At 38.6% G+C, this 19,686-nt stretch overlaps 2 protein-coding genes and 1 long non-coding RNA gene across 5 annotated transcripts; 2 read left to right on the forward strand and 1 right to left on the reverse strand.

Moving 5' to 3' along the window:
• Window positions 1-1,338: 1,338 nt before the first annotated feature.
• LOC311254051 (uncharacterized protein) lies at window positions 1,339-10,626 on the forward strand. Of its 3 annotated transcripts, XM_084347785.1 has the most exons (8): window positions 3,534-3,638; window positions 3,818-3,934; window positions 5,385-5,522; window positions 5,610-5,676; window positions 5,785-6,029; window positions 6,119-6,229; window positions 7,342-7,419; window positions 10,539-10,626. In XM_084347785.1, exons 1-7 carry the CDS (start codon window positions 3,554-3,556, stop codon window positions 7,416-7,418), a joined length of 840 nt encoding a protein of 279 aa, XP_084203911.1. In that variant the 5' UTR covers window positions 3,534-3,553; the 3' UTR covers window position 7,419; window positions 10,539-10,626. The 3 variants fall into 3 exon arrangements, with proteins under 3 accessions (XP_084203912.1, XP_084203911.1, XP_084203910.1); XM_084347786.1 differs by lacking the exons at window positions 3,534-3,638; window positions 10,539-10,626 and adding an exon at window positions 1,339-1,555 and having other exon boundaries at window positions 7,342-9,331; XM_084347784.1 differs by lacking the exon at window positions 10,539-10,626 and having other exon boundaries at window positions 7,342-9,331.
• LOC311254069 lies at window positions 5,558-5,832 on the reverse strand. Its single transcript, XR_014622180.1, has 2 exons — window positions 5,745-5,832; window positions 5,558-5,658 (listed from the first exon to the last, which is right to left on the reverse strand). It is a non-coding gene; the product is annotated as an uncharacterized lncRNA (long non-coding RNA).
• Window positions 10,627-13,924: 3,298 nt separating the features above from the next.
• tnfrsf18 (tumor necrosis factor receptor superfamily, member 18) lies at window positions 13,925-18,795 on the forward strand (the record flags this gene model as incomplete). Its single annotated transcript, XM_084348838.1, has 7 exons — window positions 13,925-14,051; window positions 14,174-14,299; window positions 14,446-14,583; window positions 16,752-16,860; window positions 16,944-17,014; window positions 17,199-17,220; window positions 18,704-18,795. 7 exons carry the CDS (start codon window positions 13,925-13,927, stop codon window positions 18,708-18,710), a joined length of 600 nt encoding a protein of 199 aa, XP_084204964.1. The 3' UTR covers window positions 18,711-18,795.
• Window positions 18,796-19,686: the final 891 nt, after the last annotated feature.

Below are 19,686 nucleotides of genomic sequence, written 5' to 3' on the forward strand. Positions count from 1 at the left end.
ATACACAAGAGTACGATATCATCTTGTCTGACGCAACATCATTCTTAGCAGCAACTAAACAAACTGAGATGGCTGGTCAAATTACGTTTCAGCTGATAAGACATGAGGAAGAGAAGTGAATGTGAAGTGGCAGACTTGCATTTTTGCATATTTATCGGAAAACCAACCCTGATTGATAACTTTACACCAATTACTGTCTGTCCGAGGGTTTTTAGCTGCATGTCTATATTTTACTCACAACACCGAAACAGAAAAGGTGTAGTTTTCATCTCTGTATTAACTCAACCAGGGTGCAGTCCCATCAGCTGCACAGTTGGTTTTCGATGCTTTGGCAATGAGTGCGAGAGGAAGGCTGCCTCACCTGTCATGATATTGTGTCTAGATCTCGCGTAGGAAAGTCAATCTTAAGTTGTTCCTTCGGTTAAAATTTCAAGGACTCAGGATAAAAACTCATCGTGTGTCTGGTCCCAAAGAAACAAAATTCATTCAAAGTAAAACCCTCTTCTAAAAACTGTGTGTTTGATTGACATCTTCACCCTCCAGCTAGGTTTGCTGCCTCTTCATCATTCTTACAAGTCTTGGCTTTAGTGTGGTTTTGCAGGGTTTAAGAGAGAAATTAGTATGAATGAAACATCAAAGTACATTTGTGTGAGTGCATCACAGTTCACTGAACTGAACAGAATAATCGTAATTTTCACTTTGGTGTGCTACATCTACTCATTCAGAAAAACTAAGTAATGAACAAATGCCACAATTCTGTAGATACGTCACCATAGCACACACTTCAAGGGCGTTCTCCATGTGCCTCTCCCCGCATCAAAGGCTAGACAGTCTAGTATCTTTCTAACTCTAATTCATTATAATATCTTTGTGTACTCTGTCCCCTTTCCCCCATAGTCCTAATCCCCTGATCACCTTGCTCATAGTCACTGTAGCATTCACTGTACTGCACTTTATTCACTGGAAAGACTGACACTTTCTTTTTATGGCATTTTTCATGTCAAGTTTTATTGTACATTTGCGGATTGAGCCACTGTAAAGGCTGACTTGTGGTTTCACGGCCTAAGCTTTTATACATGTGCGCAGACGCGTCCGCAGCGGTGAGCGGTTTGCCAGGAATACTTTCCCTTTAAACACAACGACTCCTTCGGCCCACAGCTGTGTCTCTGGGCCAGAGCGAGCTGACAGGCAGACCGACTGCAGGGAGAGCCGTCTCTCCTTACAAACTCAGCTTGAACAACTTGGTTTTAGCAAGCCAGTGTTTGCCAAAGGGCTGCTCGTCTCGGGGCAGCTGTCCCTTCGGACATCCAGCCTGCCTGCTCTGTCTAGCCCAGAGACACTCTAGCAGTGAAAAGCGGCGCAGGAGAAGAAGTATAATCCAAGAAGAGCAGCAGCCAGCTGGTCAGCAGGGACTGAAACAGCTGAAGAGTGCAGTGTGATTATTGGGGAAACTACAGGTTACAATCCCCGTTATAGCAGCGCCACTAAGCACTGGAGGAGAAGCTGGAAAATGTGATGCTCCCAGTCATGCACCTACACAGAGGTGACGCCGTAGGTACGTTGTTGATTCACTGTAGAAGCTTAAAGGGCACGTTATCACATTTAATCTACCATAGGAGCATCTAAAAAGGTACTTTTGCTGTGTGTTTTGGAACATTCAGGCACCGGGGAGGGCGGCAGATCATACATGAACTTTTGCTGCAGTGGAAGTTTGCCAAACTTTAAAAGCAACACAGGAAGAGAGCATGCAATGTTAAGACACTTCAAGGACAGTATAAAGGTTCAGTGTGGGCCTTTTATACTGGAAAATATTGTTCATAATTATGTTTTCATTAGAGTATAATCACCAGAAACAAGAGACTCCAGAGTCCACCACACTGAAGCGCCATGTTTCAACAGTAGCCCAGAACGGACAAACCAGACACTGCCTCAAGAGAGTGTCTTTCGCATTTTATGTGTTTTTTTGTGGCCACCATAGGGGAGGGTGAGGTGAGGGGTGCCGCTAAATCCTACACACACTTTAAAGCTCTATTTCCCCCCGACATGCGGTGAAACTTGTCTGGGAGTTTTTTTTTTGCTTTTGAAGAATTGTCCCTGGAGAAAAATTGCTTTCTTGTACATTTTTTTTGATGACCTTGAGAAAAAGAAGCCCGATTAAAATCTTCTGTGGTGTCAGCAAGAGACAAACAAAGACCTCTCTTCTGATAAATTTGTGTTGACGGCTCAGTCTGACTCATCACTGATCATAAACTGCAAATCTTGAAGATCACTTTTCACCCTTTCAGCTTGCTAAATTAATAAAATGTTAATATGTCACTTGACTATGAACGTATTAATAATTTTGTGATGCTCTAATTAAAAATGTTTGAAGAACTTCAAGGAATGACAGTCAGCTTAAACTGGAGAGGGTTTTTGATGTTTTTTTAACATCCGTTTGCAAGAAGTGGTGCCTTTTGCATCTGTGTGGTTATATCTTGCAGTTAATCAGTATGTGGTTATTTCCATAGCTCTTTTAGTCCATATAAAGGTACAGGTCTTGTTCTGACTTGCAAAACAATATCAGGCTGCGCAAGTTTCCGATAGTCGAACCGCAGAGTTCTCACCTATTTTCCAAGAAAAAAGCCCAGACAAAATGTTACTTAACATGCTAGAATAGCTAAAAAGCTGCATTTAATTCTAGATGACAACATCTTGTTTCCTAAAAACTTTTTTAATGGAGTAGACTGACGGACAGATGGAAAGTCGCTGTCTGTGGCTGTAGTGATAGAGTGCACCTTCATATATAAAATACAGATGTGATTATTAATTTCCTACCAATCAAATGAACATTATATCATATGTACCATCATCAATATTTTAGTTAAAAGTTGAGTCAGAATTGTAAAGACAATTGTCTGTGAGGCACGTGCCTGTGAGAAAGAAACATTTGTACTTCTTCTTCAAGGCACGAAAGCAGTTAAGGGTTGTAGCGAAATACTGGCTTCAAGGCATACCGTGGTATGAAAGTTATACTGTGTACAATTTAATTCACATTTTTGTCTAATATTTTGGGAAACTATATCACAGTACTTTTTCAACCCCAAAACATCTAATCGTGATATTTTTAATCGTGATGGTTGTGTAAAAATCTCAAACAGTTGCAACCCTGTTCTTCACTTTGGACACAGTACATTGACAGAATAATAAGAAAAAATGGCTGTGCTCCAAGATTGAAGGGTTTGTGTATAAAAAGAAAGGATGTTCTGCTGATAAAAAAAAAAACCCAAATCCTGAAACAAACCACAAAGAGACTGCATAATGTAGAGTGCGAGCTTGCAAGCTGTAATTGATTATTATCCTTATTATTTTCCTTCTACCCATGCTTTCTAATCTTCATTACAAAGTATTGTACTGTTTGTTAGATATTACTATACATTTATGGTTTTCAGGTAAGGATATGTAAATACATGAATCATAACGTGGGTTCCTCATATATAAGGTGTTTCCCACTCAGCTTTGTCTCACACTCTGTGGTGTTTTGCATAAAGGAAACGTTCAGTGGCTTCTGTTCAATATGGTTCCGCTCAAACTGCTCGTAGTCGCTTTGGCTTTTTATGAACTTATTGTTAATTCGGTTGCTCAGACGCGTTGCCCGAAAGGTAAATAATGACTTACATATTTTTTTACGTATTTTTGTCTTCTCATTCAGAATAATCGCATATTTAGAACATAACATACTTCCGTTTTGCCTGTATAACTTCCTCTTTTTCTCCATGTGCTTAAAGTACTACTGGGATTTAAGTGTATTGTTTCTGCCGTCTCTGTGACATAAATCAAGGTCAAAAAGTCGTGGTCAAAGGGAGTTGGACTAGTTGTGGCCCCTGCAGCGGAAGAACCTACCAGCCTGAAGAGAATGAATCCCAAAGCTGCAAAGCGTGTACAAAGTGTGATAAACGTAAGTATTGATTTTTTATTATGTCACCACAACACTAGAAATGTTATAAATCCATAGTACATACAGGAAATTGTAACACAGGTAGTCATTGGTTGCGTCCATAATGTGAATATTAAAAGTTCATCTATAATTTTCTGTAGTGTTCTTAAAGTGTACTGAAGTACGATACCTGATGTGGTTAAACTACGTTTGAGTCAGAAAATGTTATGAATGCTGTTACAAGAACAATACTTTCCACTCGTATCTGTTTGAGTTGAAGGGAACATATTTGTATCCTTATTATCTATGAGCTCGCCAAGCTGTTTCCTTTTATTTCTATCTGTGGTCTAATTGCGGTCAAGTGTGTCAACCCAGCCACAACTCTGATACTGATATCACTGTGCAGGAAATGTGAGTGGTCAGAAAGGTCTTAAAGCAACCATTTCTCACATTCATGCCAAATAAAAACAACATTATAATACAAATCATACATTAAATAGGTCTTGTTGAATATGTTACGACACCCAACAAGTCCTGATACATTTTAGGTCCGCTGAGAAGTGCAGTGGATTTCTGCCTCATTATGACCATATGACATTTTGAGTAGCATCACTGTACTTTACATGGAGAGTCACATTTATTTTTGAGTTTTGCTAGAATTTCCAATGTAATCCTGTTCATGATGATCAAGTTAAAGAGAAGTCAGCTAGAATAACATCATAACAAATAAATATAATCTCATATTTGAATTTTTTTTTCTCTTATGATGGTTTGTTGACATTTGCAAATGAATCCTGCTTATTTGACCGTGTCTAGTTATTATACTGTACAGTCTTTGAGGAGATTAAATGTTAACTCAAGACAAATGATCATCATAACATTCATAATTTTCCTCATATTTAAAGTTGCACTGCAGTTTTAGGGAAGAAATTTTAATCAGAAGAGAAAAATCTTTTCGTGACTTCATAAACCTCAAAGGACAACACAGTTTCATACTTTGATTATATTTCCAGAACCGTTTTAAGAAGCGACCTCTTTAGTTTCAGACAGCGTTCTGGGAACCTTACTACCCGCTGAGGACAGCTTGTTTATTCAGTTATTGAAATACTGTACATCATGTAAATACGTTAACTTATTAAAATTGTAAATCTTTCTGAATTCAAAACTACATAGTACACCTTGATACTGTCTTAAAAACAAATCCTAAAGACGATTCTCTTGACCCGTGGTGTAACTTCATCAGTCAGTCTGTGACAGATACTCGCGTTTATAGCATTTTTCCCCGGCCCACTGATAAACCTACATGTTATTTCACACTCTCACATAATTTTTTTTAATGATTCTGAGCCCAAACTTTGATTAAAATGTGGTTCACTTTTTCTGTGCTGAAAAAAAAGGAAATCTATGAAATGAAGTGGCTGGTTCTCAAGTCTTAACCTGTCTTTAACAAAGATTTGTTATTTTTTTTTAGTGTCTGGGAGTGATGAATTGCAGGAGTGCACACGAGTGAGGAACACAAAATGTCACTGCCGTGGGAAATTTGTTCCCCTGGACAAGTCTGATAATTCCACTTGCAAATGTGACATTGGATTTGAACTAAAATCTCAAGGTACAGAGATGAATCACACAACACTGCATGCAATATAGGCTATTAAAGAAATTGTCCTTTTAATAAATCACTCTTATTCCTTGTCAGAATGCTCAGAGTGTGAAGCTGGATATTTCAGCACGTCGATAGACTCAACCTGTCGAAAATGGAGAGAGTATGTCCACTGCATTATAGCGTTTAAAGAAACATTTTTATAAAAAGAAAAATGTCTTTAATAGTTACCTGCTGTCTTTACATCCATATCTTTCATCCTTCATTTTAGATGTAAATCAGGAGTGCAAAAGAATGGAACCAGGATCTCAGACGTCATCTGTAAGGATGAATCGAAGAGTGACACTTCAGTCACTGCAACCCCCACACCACACAACATCGTTCCTGCAGTGAGACGCTTCACATCCAACCGTCCACATGAGGGGGCCCAAACTCAGAAGATATACACTACGACCACCACATCTGCTCCGAGACACATAACACCTGTTTATCTTCCAACCGCAGGCAGCCAAATCGGTAAAACATCTGCTGCCCTCTTTTTTTATGACTTAACCTCAGATCAAAAACGTGTATTAAATAACCTGTCTCTTGCTTGTCTTCTTCAGGTGTGTTCCTCATTATTGGAATGGGTTTGGTTTTACTGCTTGTGCTGACCGCTGTGGCCTGCAAGCAGCACGTCGTTCCCAGAGACAGAGAGAGACAGCAACCAGAACAGAGTATGTGGCAAAGACATTCTGCACTTAAAGGAATTGTACGGCATTTTGGAAAAATGTGTTGGAAAGCCTCTCACATGTCTGTAAAGCTACAGCCAGCAGTTGGTTAGCTTAGCTTAGCACAAAGACTGGAAGCAGAGGGAAACAGTTAGCCTGTGTTGGTCTGAAGATCACAAAAATCCATCCACTGTATCAGCAACTCTAAAGCTCACTTAATCTATTTCTTGGCCAGGCGCACTAACTTTCTTGTCTTGGCGTCGCTGTGACAACCAGCAGGGACTCCAGGAAGTTATTTGCCCTTGGCCAAGTGATGGTCCACTTCTTGTACATATTAAAGAAACAAGATCGAACACCTGAGCTTTAGATGTTCTGGTAGACACACTGTGTTTCTACAGACGCAAGCAAGCTGTCTCCCTGTTTACTGTCTTTTTGCTAAGCTAAGCTAACCAGCTGCCAGTGGTGGAAGTAACTGATTACATCTACTCAAATTACTTTAATGTACTTTTATGAATATTTATTCAAGTCTGTAATTTTACCCGTACTTAACTGTGCATTACACCATGTAATCTACTCAGTTACTTCCAAAGGGGCCAATGAAAACCCTGATATATGGACAAGAAAATACAAAGCAAAACTCTGCAGCAGGCACAGGTTCCCTTTGATTGAATGCCTGCTACTGATAATGCATTAAACATCAGCGGTTAAACAGTAAATAATACTCTTAAACTTTGTACTTTTACTTAAGTATTATTTTAATACCAGTAGTTTTACTTGCAATTGAGTACTGCTTCAGTTACGTAACTCTTCCACCACTGTCGGCTGCTGAATGAAGCTTTATATTTCATGCACAAACATGAAATAATTTTTTATCGTCTCATTTAAAGAAAGCAAATACGCCTTTTTCCCCATCGGTGTATTCTTTTGAACATTTCACAAGTGAAGGGTGTTTCTCTTGAATATGTGCCTGTGCTCCATCTCTTCAGGGATTGCCGTTTATGTGCCCATTATCTTTTAAATGGAACAAAAAAGGAAAATAATTTGAATGGAAATTGTGAATGTAAGTAGTGTTGAAAGTCTGACATTTTCATTAATTATGCTCTAATGTTTGTTTTCAGAGAGTGAGTCATTGTGTCGGAAGCCAGTCGAGGAGAGCGGCGATAGCAGCGAGGCCCTTTTCAAGCAGAATCCCTGAGGTGAAACGTTCAAATCTGTCAACTTGTGCTGTGAATTTTAAGATCACGTAATCATCATATGAATAACTTCAGACGGATCGAAAATATACCAGAAAAACTATTTACTCTGTATTATAGCAGAAGTATTCACAATCTATACAGTCAATATTTGACCTTTGTTTGTTCTGTTGTAATAGAATACTGGGTGGAAGATTTGTATGTATCATACCTCACATTTAGGTGTTTAACTGTAGATCAATGACTTCTTTAGTTAGATAATTTTATCAATAATTCACTATCTGTGTAACCTCAATATTTATTATAATTTTGGAAATACAGGTTTTTGCATAACCACCTCAGAGATGATGCCACTAAATGCCTGACGGCATTTCAAACAATCCTTGTTACTCTTGCTAAAATGCACATATATACATATTTTCTGCTGCTTTTTTAAAGCCATATGGTGTTATATAATGTGATTAAAGTGACTTTTTTCTGAGAAATATACAGTATGAACAATATTGTAGTAAAGGAAGTAACAATCAGTACCTTTCATTTAAACTCTGATGACCTGCTGGAGAGCCCTTAAAACATTTTTCTTTCCTCATGCCGTCTTTCTGTCTCTATTTTTGTCATGTTTTGTTTACTTCACTTTTTTCCACTGGTCTGCTGGGCTGAGAGCAGCACAAAAAAACATGCTTTCAGTTGTGTGTGGGGTTGGGGAAGGTCCCCTTGTGGATTTAAATGTGTCTCTTTTTTCCCACTGAGAGATACTTCCTCTCATGTTTTTCAGAGCCGTTGGAAAGATTGATGTTGTAAATGTGAGGGCTTTCATGTTGTTTGTACCTTGCTGCCGACTTTCCCCAGATCAGAACAGTCAGAGGAGTTATGAAAGCATGCCTCATTATTTTATCCATTTATGTTTTGCTAAGAAATCAGATACACAAGCCTTTAAATCACAGGTCACTTTATGTGTGTACCTGTCTGGCTCTGTCTGACTAGTACGGTTGGCTCAGTTGCATTGTGGGTAATGTAGGTACCAGGTTTTGAAAAGGATGGGTTAGGGTTAGGGTTATGTGTGGAATAAAAAGAGTGGAGGTGATATCTCTGCTGTTTTCTGTCTTGATCATTTGTTTTTAAACTTTTCATAATGAGTCCAACAGTGGACTGCTTTTCAAAACCTGGCTCCTACATTACCCACAATGCAATCCAGGCACAGAGTGATATCACTGGCGGTAATTTATCAGATTACACGCAGGTGGAGCTACAAAATGCTATACTATACTATACTACTAAACACACTTTAATGTGTAAAATTAGTGGAGTTACCCTTTAAGTAAAACAATATAAGAAAACTCAAGTTAAAGGTAAAAGTCCTGCGTTTAAAAGCCTTGAGTAAGAACACCCTTTGTCTCCTCCAAAGGGTCTCAAATCTGAAGGGCTGTGAGATGATTATGGGGTAGGAAATTAGAAATTGTTCTCAGTTTGTTTTTTTCTGTTTTTTTTGTGAAATATTTGCTCACCTGAACCATTCTTTAAATGAAATCTGAGAAGTTAAGAGGGGAAATGTCTCTGTTGGAACTGCTAACAAACTCACAGATATCTGAAATGTAGCCCGGACGAGACGCTGATGAGTTCACCAAGACAAAAAGGTTGGAAACAACTGGTTTAATGAAAATGTATTGTATTTTATAAGTTTAAGAAGTATAAAGTACTTCTATTGTACTCAAATATAGTGCAAATTCCTCAAAAATGTGCCAATGTACACAATTTGAGTAAATGTACTTAATTACTTTTCACAACTGTTTAAACAACAAACAAAATGATTTTGTCAACTATTTTGTCTCTGACATTTGTTCTCTGTTTTCAAAGTGCATGTGATCTGACCCTGAAAATGTGTGAATAAAGATTTTCTTAATAAACTTTTCATGCAAGTAAACTACCTGGGTAGGAGCGTGTGTTACTGACACGCACATACAGTGGAAACAGTCCCTGCAGATACTTTCAGTAAATGCCAGCGATCCAGGAAGTAGGTGTGTGGTTTCAAAGAAATACACAACACGTGAACAATAAATATCCTTCTTGTGAATTTACGGCAACTTTCCCATCGATTAACAAGAATAAACGCTAGAAACTGATAAAACATCATTTCAGGCAGTTTATCAGATTTCATGCAGCTCCCTCCTGAAGCAGAATAAACTTTTTTGTAGCTGTTCCTAACATATGCAGTAGCACTTGTCAAGACAGACTGTGATGCATTAAATCAGAGGAATTCCCCTTCAGGACAATAAAACATGAGGTAGAATACTGTTTAATGGTACTGTATTTTCCATAGCTCTGTGTTTGTCAGGTTTCAAAGCAGAAAAAAGATCTTAAGAGTTGAGCGATGTACTTCTGTATTGGGTGCCCTCAAATGTCATAGCTTAACCTTTAGTAAGCTTATTATCGTGTCGAAGGATCTGCTACGACAGGAGACAGAGCATGTCTTACACCCACCTCACCACAACGCCCACAGAGAGGATGCACTGCATTTCTAAAGAGTAATCTAGTTTTCTGCAGTATACATACTGCCCTTTGTGGCTATACTCAGTGATGATTAACAGGGAGTACTGCGTAGAACTATGCGTAAGTACGTCTGTGGAAACGTCACATCCTGAGGGAGGTTTCAGACATGCGACCATGTGGTTATGTGTGAGTCACAGACACATAAGTAAATGCCTTTGGTAGTTTGGTGGTACCACCACATGTGATGAGGTTTTGAAGGATTTAATTCAGCTGGTGGAAGTCACCAAAAGTGTTTGTGTTACTGTGCATCGGGCTGTAATGTAAGGTGGCAACTCACAAACTTCATTAAAATGCTTTCCAGAAGTCCTGTTTCTCAATGAACTCCAAGCAGAGACATCTGAGGGTAGAGAGAACAGATGCTCTGATATGCAATTCCTCTGTTTTTTGTCGTTGTTTTTGTTTTATTTTGTAAAATTCCTCATGTGGCTGCAGAGGGAGCTACATGAAATCTGATGAACTGCCTCAAGTGATGCTATTATCAGCAGTGTCATGTTCCCCGGTTTTGTATTTTATTTTCTTATTTCATGTCTTGTCTTCCTGTGTTTTGTGATCACTCACCTCTGTCTCTGTTTCAGGTTCCTGTCTGCCCTGCCCCCTCCTTGTCTGTGTGCACCTGATCCCTGATTGTGCCTCCCTCACCTGTGTCTCATCACTCCCAATCAACCCTGCATATATTCCCCCTTTGTGTCTCGTCTCGTTGCCAGTTCGTTGATTCTCTTCAGATCGCGTCCCAGCCTTTTTGCTCACAGTTAAATCATAGCTTTCTAGTGTTTTGAACCTTGCTTGTTTTTGACCTTGCCTTTTGCCTGACGTTCTCTGGATACCTCTGCCTGTCTGACTGCTTGCCCGTGTACCGAACCCTGCCCGTAATAAACCCTGCTTTTTTTTAACATTTAACCGTGCTGAGTCGTGCAATTGGGTCCTTGCCTTCCTGTGTCTAGTTCATGACAAGCAGTTGGCATTTATTCTTGTTATTCAGTGAGTAAAGTTGCTGTAACTTCACAAGGAAGATATTTTGGTTGTCTATTAATTTTGTGCTGATTGCTTTGTGGACATTTGTGATTATATTCATCAACTTAATTTGTAATCCATCAATTTTTAATCCATACCCCATACAATTGTGTTTAAACGATCTACAAGGAACTTTTAACTGGTTATGAAACGGTCTCAGTTTAATATTGATGCCTCTATATGACCTATTAAAGAAACAAGACCATCAGCAAGAAGATTGTCTATTTCTGTATAACTATTATAGTTATTCTTAAAGGATAAGTTCGCCCAAAAATGAAAATGTAATCATTATCGACTCACCCCTGCATGGATGGAAAGTCTGGGTGAAGTTTTGTAGTCCGGAGCTGGAGCTTCACACCAGAACAGTGTTGCAGCATTCTCGTAACAACTCAACTATATGGGCACTTGTTTTAAAATGTAAAAAAAAAACAACCAAATATAAAAATAAAATGGTGACAAAATGGTGCTTGTCTGGTGTAATTCAAGTCTCTGGATGCCCTGAGATCTGAAATTGATCTACATCCTCACCACTGGTCAATCCTGTGCACCTCCTTCAGACGGGTTGCGCTAACGCTTTTAGCTTAGCTGCTACAGTAAAGATTTTGGCTTAAAAGGGTGTAAATAGCATCTTTTCAAATAAATTTAGGTTCCCTCACATACTCGACTTACACTGGACAATCTGTGTGGAGCCATTTTGTGTTTTTTGGGGGGTTGATTTTTATGTTTAAAAAACAAGTCCCCATCTACTTCAGTTGTATAGAAGAATGCTGCAAAGCTGTTTTGCTGTAAAACTCCAGAAATGTTTTGTCGACCACGAAACCTCATCCGACTTTCCATTGCCATGATAGTAGCATGTAGATAATGAGTGAGTTTTTATTCTTGGATGATCCTTTAATGTCTGTCACTGAGTACTCAGATTTACATTTACATTTATAGGACCACAAGCCATGCGTCAGTATTGATCACTTAGTCAGGCAAGCTTTCAGAATGAGTCATGTGTGAATCATATTAGAAGGTGGGCTTGATTCAGCTTGTTTCCCTGGTACCCACAATATCTTTATTAGGCTCAACAACAACAGTAGAGGTGCAACCAATTATATTTTATTATAGATTTGTCTGTTGATTATTTTTTGATGAATTCATAAATATTGTGGCCTCCAAAAGGAAAAACGACAAAATCAGAATCAGTCGGCATTTTTGCTTGATAATAATATTATTTACGAATCAGTTCAGCTCTACTCAAGATTGTTTTGCTTTTCTCAGGAAACCCCCCCCAGCTGTTAACACCTGCAAAATATGAGCTGCTGTCTGTGCAAAATCTGAAAAAGCCCCAGTGCAAGCTTGACCATATTTCATACCTTTTACTGTACATAACACTGAGCCTTCAGTTAGCCCAGGGTAACAAACAAAATGTCAAACCTGTCCAGGGTTGACATTTTGAAAGGCATTTGACTCGCTTTGATTTGACTCAACCAGGAATACTCCATCTACTAGTATAACTCTTAATCACGCTGCTGATTCTGACCCTGTGGTTTTGGGGGTTGCAGCTGAAAAGTTGGGGAAAACTCCATGTAGTAGGGTTCAGTAGGCTAACATAAAGGTAGCATTAACTGCAGGAAGATGTTTTATTGGTGATATTACAGGTATTGCTCGGATGGTGTTCTCACGCTGCAGGCTATGGGTTTTCCAGGCACCCAACTGAGTCATACTCAGAGTATTTAATGGCTTCAGTTCATTGGCTTCTTAATGTCACTCTCACGTTTTAACTTATGTCGAATGATGAAGCAGACTTAGTGCTGTCACGATATCAGATTTTCACCGCACGAAACGAATTCATACAATGCAGCTGATTTTTTTTGTCGAGATCCGTGCATTATTAATGATTAATAATAAAATTAATGAAAATGTCGAAAAAACAGCCTTATCTCACAATATTAAAGAAAGTGAGAAAAAAAAGGATGGATCCTTCGTTTTATCTACACCAAAAGCTGATGGGATCTATTCTGGGATTCTGAATAACTTCCGATAACTTCCACCTCCATCAATTTCAATTTTCTTCAGAAGTTAAACTAGATAGAAGTAGAAGCTTATCTCCAGGTTCACAGAGCAGAGTTTCAGTCTCACAGTACGACAATGTTGAGTCTTTACTCTTGTTGGCTACCTTGGAAAGAAGCCTTACTGACCATATATGTGACCAGAGATGCAGAGATGAGTGGACCATATATGTGACCACCTAAACCTAAAACCCAAAGCTTTTTCTTGCTTCCAAAGATAGACAATAAATTAAGCAATAGATTACCTGCGTCTTAATCACGTGTATATAACAGCTACTTATCGTGGTTATAAGATGTGTTTCGGTGGTTAAACTTTAACTGCTTATTTGCAGGTTTCTGCAGAAGTGTTTAAAGCCTAACCTATAATGAGACTCGAAACAACACCTCAACACCAACACGTGTCACGATTTATGGGAAAACCTCTTGAAAAAAAAAAAATCCATCGTGAAAAACATGCTGATATCTCTGTTATGTCTTTATAAATCTATTCCACCTGTACACATCACCTATGCTGTCGGCTTATATGCATGATGACCAGGCTCTCCTCCTAAAGCCAAGCTAAATGTCTCCACTTTGGTTATGTTAGAAAATAAATTACAATTAAATAAAACCACAAGGGATGTGTAGTAAATTCAAATGGAATAGAAATGGAAAAATAGAAAGACAAGAACAAAAAACATAAATAAAATAGCTACTTTTCTCATCGAGCCTTTACTGCCTTTTAAGCGATCAACTGTTTCTGTAAGCACAATAGTACAAGTGGTCTTTCACTTCCTGAACAATTGTAAATGCCTCTCACAATGTTTCTCCACAAGCTAACCACATTCACATCTGACACTGACGTCAGCAGACAGAGAGAATAAAACCCTGAAGGCACCAGATGAGCGCTGGTCATAATGATTGCCTCGAGCTTCTCCCTGGCTGTCATATGGGTACTGAATATTTGGACTATACAGCATGTTGCAGGCTGTGGTAAACAACAGATGGAGGTAGAAGGACGATGCTGCAACATGTGTCCTCCAGGTAAAAGACATAATTGAGCTCTAAAATGATAGATAAAATATGTCAAATTGTTTCATCTAAACATTACTTTGTCTTTATCCTATAAGCTCAGAAAGTGATTTTATTTGTTTCTGGCTTCCAAGGTGAATTTGTGAAGGAGCTCTGCACAGAGCAACGTGAAACTGTCTGTAGCCACTGTGAAACGGGCTCCTACTCGAGCGAATATACCATGTTTGGCGAGTGTGAGAAATGCTTGTCATGCCAACAAGGTAAGACTTAAAATGATGAGAGGTGAGATGGCATCCCCTGCTTTCTGCCAGGGATGTTGACAGTGCATATTTACACAGTTGATAAAAAGATAAGAACACTGTAATCAGCTGGAAATCCTGTGGTTTAAATTCTTGTCTGTCTACAGAATATGCTGAGAAATGTACACCGACCGCAAATGTTAGATGTCAGTGTCGCTCTGGTTTCCTGTGCTCCAACAATGTCTGCTCAAGCTGTGAGGAAAACAGATGTGTCACAGGGGAGAGATGGAACAGGACGGTGATAGGTGAGAGTGGACATTTTTTTGTAAGGAAGCATGCATCTGGTTTGATTCAATCAACTACTGTTTTCTTTATATGTGGGTGTCATGCCATTTGTCATGGACAAAATACTAAATAAATCTGGGTTGTACATACTTGAAATGTGGGTTGGATTAATGCCACCAACCCACTTTTTCCTTTCAACCAAGACCACATTATTTTTGATTGATTCAAATAAAAGAAAAAAGATGTTTAACAACATGTTGTTGTCTAAATATCTAGGTAACACACACAATTTAAATTTGACAACTCAAATTGTTGTCAGATACTTCATTCAAACATTAAAGGTCGTATTTGTAAGAAAGTTGAACTCGTTGAATACCGACACTTTAGGATTGTAGGTCATCATCCCAAAGCATCAATATCGGACGAGTTTGGAAACACAAAAATCAACTTTCTTACAAATAGGACATTTAACACATAACTGGAAAGGAACGACCCTTCAAAATAAGTAGAAAAAGTACTTTGCACATCTATTTCTTGAACCAGGAGCACAGGAGAAGGACGAATAGGCCAAAAGTTGCAAGCAAACTCACGCACAATGTCTAACCTTTCCATTTATTTGCAACATTTTGGCACTAGACAAAAAAATTGTCTGCAACTTCAAAAACAAGTAAAAAAAACAAACATTGAACACTCGGCGTTATAACTGTAATAAAAAGAAAAAAAATGCCAATGGAACAAGTGAAAAAAAATCACTGGAGATGAGAGACAAATACACTTTTGAGTTTTTTGCAGTTGTGGTCCTTTATGACCACCAGAACTCAAAGTGAGGTGAGTAAAGTATAGAGCGGCTCATAATTGTCAAAGGTTTTTCATAGTGTATTTCAAGTGTTAGGAAATCCAAGGAGTGCTGACTGACATGTGTTTTTTATTCTGTGACCTGACATCAAACCTGATGCTGATCTTTTGGCGCATTTGAGGAACACAAACACACTAAATATCACAAGACTGTTAGACATGAGCCGTGGTTGAGAGCACACTGTGGTTTGACTTGAGCGTGACTAATGGTCTACAGCCATACTATAGCTGCTCTGTGAGGCTATACTTAGCCACAGCTGTGCTTGTGAGTTAAATGTTAATGTCAGCATGCTAACATGTTCACAAAAACAAAGCGCTGAAGCTTAGAAGGTACAATGTTTACCATGTTCACCGTCTTAGCAGAGGCAGACTCAGGATGTTCAAAGGGCAGGGGCGAAAAAATAAAAAGGACACCACATGTATACAGGGTGCACCAGCACACAGGAAGTAGTGATATATCTATAGTGAAGATAGGGCACTTCACCACATTATCTCCACTGGAAGGGCACCTTAAAGGCCACTTTATTACGTTTTCTCTATTTGAAAGGCACCCTTGAGGGCACTTATTACATCTTGTCCCCTGGAAGAGCACTCTAGAGGGACTTTATCATGTTGTATCTCCCATAGGGGCTTTCAAGAGGGAAATTTTTTGGCATTTCTATTGCTCCCCTACACCTGCACCCCTCGAGTCCACCAGTGTATCTTAGCTTAACATATTAGCATACCAACATTTGCTAATTAACACTAAACATAAGGTACAGCTTAAGCTGACGATATTTGGTCTAAAACCAAAGAAAATTGACATTTAGAGAGATAAGGTGATCACCAAAAAGATTGCAGTTCATCCTGAGCAGGATTGAAATGTGTGTACTGACTTTCATGGAAATCCATGCAGTAGTGTAATTGTTGAGACACTTGGGCTTCTCAAAACCGCAAATGTGAAAGACTTGATTTGGATTCGTCATTTAAGGACCATGAATTTCTGTGCAAAATATTGTCTAAATCCATTTTGTAAATTTTGATATATTTGACGGGATAGGTGAAGCATTTGACCTGCTGAGGGTGCTAGAAAAGAGTCAGGGGATCACCAGAGTCATTAAGATTCATCCTCTGGGAACCATGAATATCTGTACCAAATTCCACGTAAAACCTGCTGAACATTTTTCCAAAGATAGTCGTCATGATAACAATAAAGAAAAGATCTCCGAAGTCATTCCATCCTTTGTGATCATGAATGTCCCTACAAAACTTCATGGCAATCCAACCAAGTTGCTGAGGCGCAGAATTTCAGTCTGAACCAAATCTGGAAAAATATTTTGTTCTTTCTTTGCAGACAAATCTGGGCCTGAAGGGTTGGAAGAGTATTCATATCACTGTGAGCCCATCTGCTCCGATAATGCATATTATGAGGTGAAAGACAATTCCTGCAAGCCACGAACACAGTAAGATCCCAAGACTTCAGCTACAATAATATTTCCCCATAAAACACCAAATAACTGGAACTTACACAGTCTCTGGTCAACAGGTGCGCTATAATTGGACTTGCTGAGCTGTTTACGGGGAACAAAACCCACAACTCAGTTTGTGATGGAGGTAGTAAGTAAACATATTACTTAGCGATGTACTGTACACCATGACAATAATCTGAATTTGACTGTAATTTGATGTTTCACCAGAGAGACCAATAAATGACGGAGACATCATTCATTGGATCTTTGGCATCGGCTTTGTTTTGGTTTCTCTCACCCTCCTCGTGCTTCTGTCCTTTGCCTGTATAAAGAAACTAATGAAGCACAAACCAAGTAAGTGGGCCGCAATGGAAATACATAATGTGGTAAACTATCAACACATGTTGATTTCACTGATTAAAATACGGACATGATTTCAAGAAATCAGTTAGTCATCAAGCAGTAACAGTAATTGAGCGATGTGCGGCTTAGATAAAATGTCAGGGTTTGTACTCATAATGATCAATTTGTCATATTTTTCCACACAATAGTACAACGATTTTAAAAACTAGCAGATTTGTAAGTAGAGACTAACTGTTTTTCACTTGTAGAGATCATTTTAAAGTATTCAAGCCCTTGGAAGTTTTCATATTTTATTGTTAAAAAATCAAGGAGGTTTAAAGGGTAACTCCACAAATGTTACACATTAAAGTGTCTTAAGTGGTTCCAGAGCAAAGACATGTAATCTGATAAACTGCCTCCAGTAATGTCACTCAGTGGCTGCATTGTGGGTAATGTAGGCACCATTAGACACACTTCAATGTGGCAAACTCACCTCCATTCTGATCTGCAAAACTGCTTAAGCTCTGTCAGAATGCATCGTGGTCATGTACAGCTACTAATTCTGAGTTGGATTGAGTTCTGGACAGCTGTTTTCTTTTTCTGATCAGTGTAAAAAAAAAAGAAGTGAGTTTGCAAGTAGCTGTCATCAGGTTAGCGCCGACATCTACACGTTCATGCATCCAAATGCACACAATCCCACAAATACGGCAAAATGGTGTAAATGTGTATCTTTCTAAAAAGTCTGACCATGTTGCGTTACTCTGAACTATGTGGCTATTTGTTAAAGGTCACTCCCACTGCCTCAACCCCTTTTGTCTTTTTGGACCAACTGACTGGCAGCGAACTATAGAGCTGCAGGTCAAGACAATAAAGTAAAAACTTCTGAGAGGAGAGGAATACTTTCTATAGGCATTATGTTTTCACAATGTGCCCACGCATTGCTGAGAATTGTTGTTCCGTCTCGTGCAAGAAGAGATAATATTGCCTGATCAGATAAATATGTTTCCTGCTGATAGTGAGTGAAAAAAGAGAAATGGGTAGAAAACAAGATGGTAACTATGGCTCAGTCTACTTAAGCACTTTTTAAAAAAGCAACTAATCAGCTTTTTACTTATATCTTTGCATTATTTGTTTTTTCATACAAAATATAGATAAATATAGCATTTTTTTTACGACAAAAATGTAAGGAAATAACTTTTCATTTGTCTCAAATTGTTTTAGATAAGTTAAAATAACAACCAGCACTGAGTGCCTGCAGTAAAACATTAGACATTAAGTACACATTCACACGCCACATACACATTTGTAAACAAACAGCATCAGAAACTGAGGGACATCAGTGGAGATCAATAACTTAAAATTCATGAAATCACAGTCTAGTTCAAATTGAGAGAAAAATGAGAATGAAGTGCAAGAATCTGAATGTAGGTGATGTGAATATGAATATGAAGAATATGACATGAAAATACTTTGTCTGTACTACTCTCTGCTTCAGACAATAACCCCGTCAACGTCGTAGCGGTTTCTGCCAATACCAGTGAATATCACCTGTCAAAGGAGGAGAGTGGGTGTCAGCTCATCATCCAGGACGAATTCAAGCACAGCGACAGTTTGAATCACCTGCATCTGGAAAATGTCAGCCCGCTTTGCTAACAAATATAAGACGACACGAACAGTCTATATTATTGATGTAATGGGATGAATAGTCTCAGTATCAACACATGTGAATATAGAGATGTCTGTTGAGGTTAAGATGTTTGTGAATGAAAAGTAACTGGTTCCAGATGTCCAGGTTTGAATGTGTGAGTGTGAAAGGTAGTTGAAATATTCAATAGTTAGTTATTTCTGACTGTAAAGATTATTTTGTAAATCTTCTGAAGAATAAATATCTATTTTTTAATTCTCCAAAGATTCAAATCTCTTTTTTTTTTTGGTCACCTGATAATGATGATTAGGGGCAGCTGTCGGTGGTGGTGGTCCATTCCACCCGCCTGCCACACACATCCTCCTGATGTGAGTTCTGCTGCCATCTAAAAAAACCATCCTCCATGTATTTATTGAAATATTTCACTGCATGGGTTTGAAAAATAAACAAAAACTGTGCTTTTTAACCAAGAAATTGATACAAACTCAAAGAAAGTAAAAAAAACAAAACTTCCCCCTCCTCTTTATACTCACTGATTATAAACCTGAACTAATCCTGTCCTGTCATGACCATGAGAAAGAATCTGCTCAGCTGATCTTTAAACTGATTTCTATGAATACAACTGTGACATCAAAAGAACATGTTACATCCTCCTTTCTTTACCTCTGATTGGATATCTTTTTATTATTACATTAAAGCTGCTGTAAGCGTTGTTGTCATTTTAGCTAACATCCTGATCGGTTTGCAGCAGCAGTCTCCTCCCTCCTCTTTACGTCACCACATGAATGCGCAGTGGTAATCGCCAGGCGTAGCAGCAAATAGGATGATCCTGC

Source organism: Pagrus pagrus, assembly GCF_965226575.1.
Source record: "Pagrus pagrus genome assembly, chromosome: 3".
Lineage (NCBI taxonomy): Eukaryota > Metazoa > Chordata > Actinopteri > Spariformes > Sparidae > Pagrus > Pagrus pagrus.

What these genes read in the sequence shown, in the direction of transcription:
- LOC311254051 (XM_084347785.1), top strand. Translation starts at nt 3,554, where the DNA reads ATGGTTCCGCTCAAACTGCTCGTAGTCGCTTTGGCTTTTTATGAACTT. An exon ending in AACCGCAGGCAGCCAAATCG is followed by an intron (nt 6,030 to 6,118) that starts GTAAAACATCTG and finishes TGTCTTCTTCAG; the next exon opens with GTGTGTTCCTCATTATTGGA. An exon ending in GAGACAGCAACCAGAACAGA is followed by an intron (nt 6,230 to 7,341) that starts GTATGTGGCAAA and finishes GTTTGTTTTCAG; the next exon opens with AGAGTGAGTCATTGTGTCGG.